General features: G+C 38.9%; 1 protein-coding gene across 1 annotated transcript; it reads left to right on the top strand.

Annotated features, from left to right (window-relative positions):
- Positions 1–1,818: 1,818 nt before the first annotated feature.
- On the top strand, positions 1,819–2,754 carry LOC109259450 (putative olfactory receptor 2B8). Its single transcript, XM_019437098.2, has one exon. The coding sequence runs from the start codon at positions 1,819–1,821 to the stop codon at positions 2,752–2,754; it is 936 nt and encodes a 311-aa protein (XP_019292643.2).
- Positions 2,755–8,641: the final 5,887 nt, after the last annotated feature.

Genomic DNA, 8,641 nt, shown 5'->3' with positions numbered 1-8,641 from the left:
AGTCCGTGAGTTCGAGCCCCGCGTGGGGCTCTGGGTTGATGGCTCCGAGCCTGGAGCCTGTTTCCGATTCTGTGTCTCCCTCTCTCTCTGCCCCTCCCCCGTTCATGCTCTGTCTCTCTCTGTCCCAAAAATAAATAAAAAACGTTGAAAAAAAAAAAAAGAATGGTGATATGGAGTAATCCTACCTCTTTGAGGAATTTTATGAAGGTTGGTGTAATTACTCTAATGGAGTAATGTGTGAAACACCAATCTGCAGAAGGAAGAGTTAAGTGTTGGTCCCTGGATTTTAGAGTTCTGATTCCAAAGGACTGCATAGCCGATGAATTTTCAGAGTTCCTGTTAAATTGGTATGGTAATTTTAAGCATCTTTGGGGTTAACGTTAAGCACTGTTTGAATGGTGTTGTTGTCAGGTTTTCTCTCATTGAGTATTTGTTTTACTTCCACACACACACAAAGAAACCTGATATTTGTTTGTATGCAGAACTAGCAGCGATGTGTTGAATGTAACTGAATTCTTTGTAGAAATATACTCTAGGTCATAAATTCCTGTAACTGAATTTATTTTCGAGATCATGTTGTATCATGACCTGTGCCATGTGGTATGTGTATTCCAGTTGTGTGCAATTATGAGATACATATGAAAAATAATGAATCTTGGGTGCCTGGGTGGCTCAGTCGGTGAAGGGTCTGACTTCGGCTCTGGTCAAGATCTCACTGTTTGTGAGTTCAAGCTCCATGTTGGGCTGTGTGCTGATAGCTAGGAGCCAGGAGCCTGGAGCCTGGTTGAGTTCTGTGTCTTCTTTTCTCCCTGTTTTCCCCGCTTGCACTCTGCCTTTGTCCCTCTCTCAAAGATAAGTAAACATTAGAAAAAGTTTTTAAAAAAATGATGACTCACTCTGTGTGCAGCACTTTCCTATTCTTTCTGATTTCCCTCCCTCTTTTCCCTTATCCCGATTTTCTCTGAAAGGCACACATATTTTTATTTTATTTCATTTATTTTATTGATTTTTAAATTCTCTTTTTTATTTTTTTGAATTTACATCCAAATTAGTTAGCATATAGTGCAACAATGATTTCAGGAGTACATTCCTTAATACCCCTTACCCATGTAGCCCATCTTCCCTCCCACAACCCCTCCAGCAACCCTCAGTTTGTTCTCCATATTTATGCGTCTCTCCTGTTTTGTCCCCCTCCCTGTTTTTATATTATTTTTGCTTCCCTTCCCTTATGTTCATCTGTTTTGTCTCTTAAAGTCCTCATATGAGTGAAGTCATATGATTTTTGTCTTTCTCTGACTAATTTCACTTAGCGTAATACCCTCCGGTTCCATCCACGTAGTTGCAAATGGCACGATTTCATTCTTTTTTGATTGCTGAGTAATACTCCATTGTATGTTTATACCACATTTTCTTATCCATTCATCCATTGGTGGACATTTGGTCTCTTTCCATACTTTGGCCATTGTTGATAGTGCTGCTATAAACACGGGGGTGCACACACATATTTTATAGTTCTTTCAGCCTACTAGGCTGAGACTGAAAGACATTTTGTACCTATGACTGATGCAGACACAGGTCCATTATTTGATTTTTCTTACATTAAATATTATGATTTTCTTTTTTGATAATATAGAATTAATTAATATGAACGATGGCAATTTCATGAGTCCATAATTTATTCAAAGAGTTACTTATACAATCCCATGCCCTGTCTTATAACATGCTAAATTCACATCCTGCCAACATTTTATTGCTCTGAAGATTGTTTTTAAAAATTGCTAAATCTTGGTCTTGACAGGAAACACGTGGTAAGAAAGGATGGACCAGAAAAATGGAAGTTCTTTCACTGGCTTTATGCTGCTGGGTTTCTCTGACCGGCCTCAGCTGGAGCGAGTCCTCTTTGTGGTTCTTCTGATCTTCTATCTGCTCACCCTGCTGGGAAACACGAGCATCATTGCATTGTCCCGCCTGGACCCACACCTGCAGACTCCCATGTACTTTTTCCTCTCCAACCTAAGCTTTCTGGACCTGTGTTACACGACCAGCACTGTTCCTCAGCTGCTGGTTCATCTCAGGGGAGCAGACAAGTCTATCTCCTTCGGTGGCTGTGTAGCTCAGCTGTTCGTCTCTCTAGGGTTGGGATCCACAGAATGCATTCTGTTAGGGGTGATGGCATTTGACCGCTATGCAGCCGTCTGCAGGCCCCTGCACTACACAGTGATCATGCACCCCCGTCTCTGTGCCCTGATGGCTTCTGCATCGTGGTTCCTTGGTTTTGCCAACTCCTCATTGCACACGGTGCTCACCTTCCTTGTACCGCTCTGTGGGAGAAATAAAATAGACCACTTCTTTTGTGAGGTTCCCCCACTGCTCAAGCTTGCCTGTGTTGACACCACTGTGAATGAGTCTGAGCTCTTTGTCAGTGTGATCATTCTCCTCATACCTGTGGCATTGATCACGTTCTCCTATGGTCAGATTGTCAAGGCAGTGTTAAGAATAAAGTCAGCTTCAGGGCAGAGGAAAGCTTTTGGGACATGTGGGTCCCACTTCACAGTGGTCTCCCTGTTCTACGGCACAGGCATCTACATTTACCTCCAGCCCAGCAACAACTACTCCCGGGATCAGGGCAAGTTCGTTTCTCTCTTCTACACCATCGTCACCCCCATGGTCAACCCCTTTATATATACCCTGCGGAACAAGGATGTGACTGGAGCAATGAGGAAGGTGCTTTGTAGAGACTATGACTCCAGATGACTCGGTACGGAAGACCCTGTGATGGAACACTTTGAATGTCAGAGCCCCTAAGATTTTGTGTCTGGACCTGTCATCCAACATTTCCCCTGATGACTATCATGAGAATTACCTTACTTCATTGTTTTAAGCAAGGAGTGTTCAAACTCTGAATTCATGGATTCAGCAGTGCAAGAGAGTTCCCATTTCTAAATATCCTTGACAACACCTGTTGTTTCTTGTGTTCTTGATTTTAGCTATTCTCACATGGATGAAGTGACATATCATTGCATTTTTGGTTTGTATTTACCTGATGATCAGTGATGTTGAGCATGTTTTGACGTGTTTTTTTTTGTCATCATGTTGTCTTCTTTGGAGAATGTCTATTCATGTATTCTGGCCATTTTTAATTGGATCATTTGTATTTTGGGCATTGTATGTATAAGACCTTTATAAATTACGATATAAACCCTTTATTGGTTATGTCATTTGTTAATATCTTCTCCCATTCAGTAGTTTTCTTTTAACTTTGAAACACAAGTAAGTTTGAAATGTTTTTCAAATGATTTTATTCTAGTTTTTTTAATTAAGTGTTTTTACTTATTCATCTTTATCATAAATATTATTTCTTTTTAAAATAAATGTATTTATTTCAATTCAAGTTAGTTAACAGATAGTGTTGTATTGGTTGCAGGAGTAAAACCAAGTGATTCATCACTTACATATGAAGCCATGTACTCTTCCCAAGAAGTGCCCTCCTAATACCCATCACACGTTTCGCCCATGCCCCCACTCCTCTCTCCTCCAGCAACCCTCAGTTTGTTGTTTGTATGTAAGAGTCTCCTATCGTTTGCCTCCTTCTGTTTTTCTTTTTTTTCCTTCCCTTCTCCTCAGTTAATCCGTTACATGTCTTAAATTCCACATATAAGTGAAATCATGATATTTGTCTTTCTCTGATCGATTTATTTCACTCAACAAAGTACAGTCTAGTTCTATCTATGTCGCTGCAAATGGCAAGATTTCATTATTTTTGACTGCTGAGTAATACTCCATCGCATATATTTACCAGTTCTTCTTTATCCATTCATCCATCAATGGACAGTTGGTCTCTTTCCATAATTTGGCTATTGTCGATAGCACTGCTGTTGTGCAGTGAGGAGCATGTGCCCTTTTAAAACAACACACCTGTATCCCTTGTATGAATACCTACTAGTGCAACTGCTGGGTCATAAGGTAGTTCTATTTTTAATTTTTTGAAAAACCCACATAGTGTTTTCCAGAGTGGCTGCACCAGTTTGCATTTCCAGCAGTAGTGCAAAAGTGATCCTCTTTCTCTGCATCCTTGCCAACATCTGTCGTTGCCTGAGTTGTTAATGTTAGCCATTCTGACAGGTGTGAGGTGATATCTCATTTGGTTTTGATTTGTATTTCCCTGATGATAAGTGATTTTCAACATTTTTTTCATGTGTTTGTTAGCCACCTGGATGTCTTCTTTGGACAAGTGTCTATTCATGTGTTTGGCCCATTTCTTCACTGGATTATTCATTTTTTGAGTTTGATAAGGTCTTTATAGATTTTGCATACTAACCCTTTATCTGATATATCATTTGGAAATATCTTCTCCCATTCCGTAGGTTGCTTTTATTTGCTGATTGTTTCCTTCACTGTGCAGAAGCTTTGTATTTTGATAAGGTCCCAATAGTTCATTTTTCTTTCTGTTTCCCTTGCCTCTGCAGATGTGTTGAGTAAGAAAGTTGTTGCTTTCCAGGTCAAAGAGGTTTTTGCCTGCTTTCTGCTCTAGGATTTTGATGGCTTCCTGTCTTACATTTAGGTCTTTCTTCCATTTTGAGTTTATTTTTGTGCATGGTGAAGGAAAGTGGTGAAGGTTCATTTTTCTGTATGTGCTGTCTAGTTTTCCCAGCACCATTTGCTGAAGAGACTTTATTTATTCCATTGGAAATTCTTTCCTTCTTTGTCAAAGATTGGTTGGCCATACATTTGTGGGTCCATTTCTGGGTTCTCTTATTGTGGAGAACACTCAGTTCCATTGATGTGTCTGTTTTTTGTGCCAGTACCATACTGTCTTGATCATTACAGCTTTGTAACACATCTTATTTTTCCCCTCAGAAATGCTTTGTGTGTGTTTATTCATTCCTCAAAACAAGCCTGTGAGGCAGGTGCCATTAATTATTGATAATTGCCCTTTAGCTTTGTAACAATTAGAATCTTGGAACACTGCAGAGAAATGGTAAGGGAGGAATAATCCCCTAATCTCAGCCAGGTGGGAATTCTGCATTTGTCTTGTCTTTTGACTTTTTGTTTTGACTCAATTTCTCTGAGCTTTGTTATCTTCACTGAATATCTCTATTATAATCCTGTTATCAAAAATCATATTGTACCTAGGCACCTGGGTGGCTATTCAGTTAAGCTGTAATACGTCTTGCAGTCCAGCATCGTGATACCTCCAGCTTCGGTTTTCTTTTTCAAGATTGCTTTGTCAATTTAGTTGTTTTCTGGTTCCATACACATTTTTAGATTGTTCTAGCTCTGTGAAGAATCCGGGTGTTGCTTTGATAGGGATTGCACTGAATATGTTGATTGCCTGAGTAGTATCGACATGTTAACAATCTTTGTTCTTCCCATCCAGGAGTATGGAACATTTTGCCATTTTCTTGTGTGCCTTCTTCAATGTCTTGGATAAGTTTTCTATAGTTTTCAGTGCATTGATTTTTCACCTGTTTGGTTATGCTTATTTGTGGGTATTTTACGGGTTTTGGTGCACTTGTAAATGGGATCGATTTCCTGATTTCTCTTACTGTTGGTTCATTATTGGTGTTTAGGAATGCAATAGATTTCTGTGCATGGGTTTTACATCCCGCAACCTTGCTGAATTCATGGATCAGTTCTAGAAGTGTTTTGGTGGAATCTTTTGGGTTTTCCACATAGAGTGTCATATCATCTGTGAGGAGTGAGTGTGTCTTCCTCCTGGCTTATTTGGATGTCTTTTATTCCTCTGTGTTGTCTGATTTCTGAGTCTAAGACTTCCAATACTATGTTGAATAACAGTGGTGAGAATGGGCATCCCTGTCCTGTTCCTGATCTTAGGGGGAAAGCTCTCAGTTTTTCCCTATTGAGGACGATAGTAACATTAGGTCTTTCATTTACGGCATTTGTGATCTTGAGGTATGAGCCTTCTAGCCCTACCTTTTTGAGTGTTTTTGTCAAGAAAGGATGCTGTATTTTGTCAAATGCTTTCTCTCCATCTATTGAGAGGACCATGTGGTTCTTGTCCTTTCTTTTAGTGATGCGATGTATCACACTGATTGATTTGCAGATATTGAACTAGCCCTGTGTCCCAGGTATAAATCCCACTTGGTCTTGTTGAATAATTCTTTTAATGCATTGGGTGATTTGGTTGGCTATTATCTCTTTGAGGATTTTTGCATCCATATTTATCAGGGAAATTGTTCTGTAATTCTCCTTTTGAGTGGGTTCTTTGTCTGGTTTTGGAATCAAGGTAATGATGGTCTCATAGAATGAGTTTGTAAGGTTTCCTTCCATTTCTATTTTTGGCATGGCTTCAAAAGAATAGGTGTTAACTCTTCTTAAAATATGTGGTAGAATTCCCCTGGAAAGCCATCCAGCCCTGGACTCTTCTTTTTGGGACATTTTTGATTACTAATTCGATTCCTTTACTGTTTATGGGTGTGTTAAAAGTTTCTGTTTCTTCCTGTTTCAGTTTTGGTTGTTTATGTGTTTCTAGGAATTTGTCCACTTCTTCTAGATTGCCCATTTTATTGGTGTCTAATTGCTCATAATATTCTCTTATTATTGTTTATATTTCTGCTGTGTTGGTGGTGATCTGTCCTCTGTGATTCTTGATTTTTTTAAAATATTGTTTTAATTGTATTTTGTATTTTTAAAAATTTACATCCAAATTAGTTAGCATATAGTGCAACAGTGATTTCAGGAGTAGATTCCTTAGTGGCCCTTACCCATTTAGCCCATCCCCCCCTCCCACAATCCCTCCAGTAACCCTCTGTTTGTTCTCCACATTTATGAGTCTCTTCTGTTTTGTCCCCCTCCCTGTTTTTATATTTTGTTTCCCTTCCCTTATGTTCATCTGTTTTGTCTTTTAAAGTCCTCATATGAGTGAAGTCATATGATTTTTGTCTTTCTCTGACTGACTGATTTCACTTAGCATGATACCCCCCAGTTCCATCCACGTAGTTGCAAATGGCAAGATTTCATTCTTTTTTTATTGCCGGGTGATACTCTATTGTATGTATATATATACCACATCTTTATGCATTCATCCATCAATGGACATTTGGGCTCTTTCCATACTTTGGTTATTGTTTATAGTGGTGCTATAAACATGGGGGTGCATGTGTGCCTTTGAAACAGCACACGTGTATCCCATGGATAAATGCCTAGTAGTACAATTGCTGGGTTGTAGGGTAATTCTATTTTTAGCTTTTTGAGGAAGCTCCATACTGTTTTCCAGAGTGGCTGCACCAGCTTGTATTCCCATGTGATTCTTTATTTTATTTATTTGGGTCCTTTCCTTTTTATTTTTGATCAAACTGGATATGGATTTATCATATTTGTTAACTCTTTCCAAGAGCCACCTTCTGATTTCATTGATCTGTTCTACTGTTTTGTTTTGTTTTGTTTGTTTGTTTGTTTTTTTGATAACCTTGCTTTCTGCTCTAGTCTTTATTATTTCCTATCTTCTGCTAGTGTGGGGTTTTATTTGCTGTTCTTTTTCCAGCTCTTTAAGGTGTAAGGTTAGACCCTTCTTCCATCTTTAGCAAAGCCTCGATTGCTATATATTTCCCTCTTATGACCACCATTGCTACATCCCATAGGTCCTGGGCTTTGGTGTTATCATTTTAATCGGCTTCCATGTACTTTTAATTTCCTCCTTAATTTCTTGGTTAGCCCATTCATTAGTTAGTAGCATTGTCTTTAGTCTCCAACTATTTGTTATCCTTCCACCTTTTTTCTTGTGATTGATTTCGAGTTTCATAGTGTTGTGGTGTGAAAATAGGCGCGGTGTGATCTTCATCTTTTTTGCTCACTGAGGGCTGATTTGTGTCCTGGTATGTGATCTATTCTGGAGAATGTCCCATGCGCACTTGAGAACAATGTGTATCCGTTACTTTAGGATGAAATAATTCTGAATATATCTGTTAAGTCCATTTCGTGTAGTGTGTCATTCATAATCATTGTTTTTTTGTTGATTTTCTGTTTAGACGATATGTGCGTTGCTGCCAATTGAGTGCTGCAGTCCATTACTATTATGGTATTATTATCAATGAGTCTTTGTGTGTGTGATTAATTGATTTATAAATTTGGGACCCTAACGTTTCGAGCATAAATGTTTACAATTGTTAGATCTTCTTGATGGATAGGCCTGTTAATTATGATATAATGCCCTTCTTGATCTTTTGTTACAGCCTTTATTTAAATTTTTTTTAACATTTATTGATTTTTGATAGAGAGAGATAGCATGAGTGAGGGAGGGGCAGAGAGAGAGAGAGAGAGAGAGAGAGAGAGAGACAGGGAGACACAGAATCCAGGTACCAGTCTCTGAGTTCTCAGCACAGAGCCCAATGACGTGCTTGAACTCATGTACTGTGAGATTTTGACCTGAGCAGAAATCAGACACTTAACCGACTGAGCCACCCAGGCACCTCAGTCTTTATTTTAAAATCTAGATTGTCTGATATAAGTATGGCTACTCTGGCTTTCTTTTTGTGACCATTAGTATGATAGATGTTTCTCCATCCCCTTACTTTCAATCTGAAGGTGTCTTTAGGTCTAAAATGGGTCTCTTGTAAACAGTATATGGATGGATCTTGTTTTCTTATCCATTCTGTTATCCTATGTGTTTTGATTGGAGTGT

The sequence above is a fragment of the Panthera pardus genome, unplaced genomic scaffold (genome assembly GCF_024362965.1).
Source record: "Panthera pardus isolate Hobbes unplaced genomic scaffold, ASM2436296v1 HiC_scaffold_281, whole genome shotgun sequence".
NCBI classification, from domain to species: domain Eukaryota; kingdom Metazoa; phylum Chordata; class Mammalia; order Carnivora; family Felidae; genus Panthera; species Panthera pardus.
Note: the sequence above shows the minus strand (reverse complement) of the source record. Positions and strands in the feature narration are given on the sequence as shown.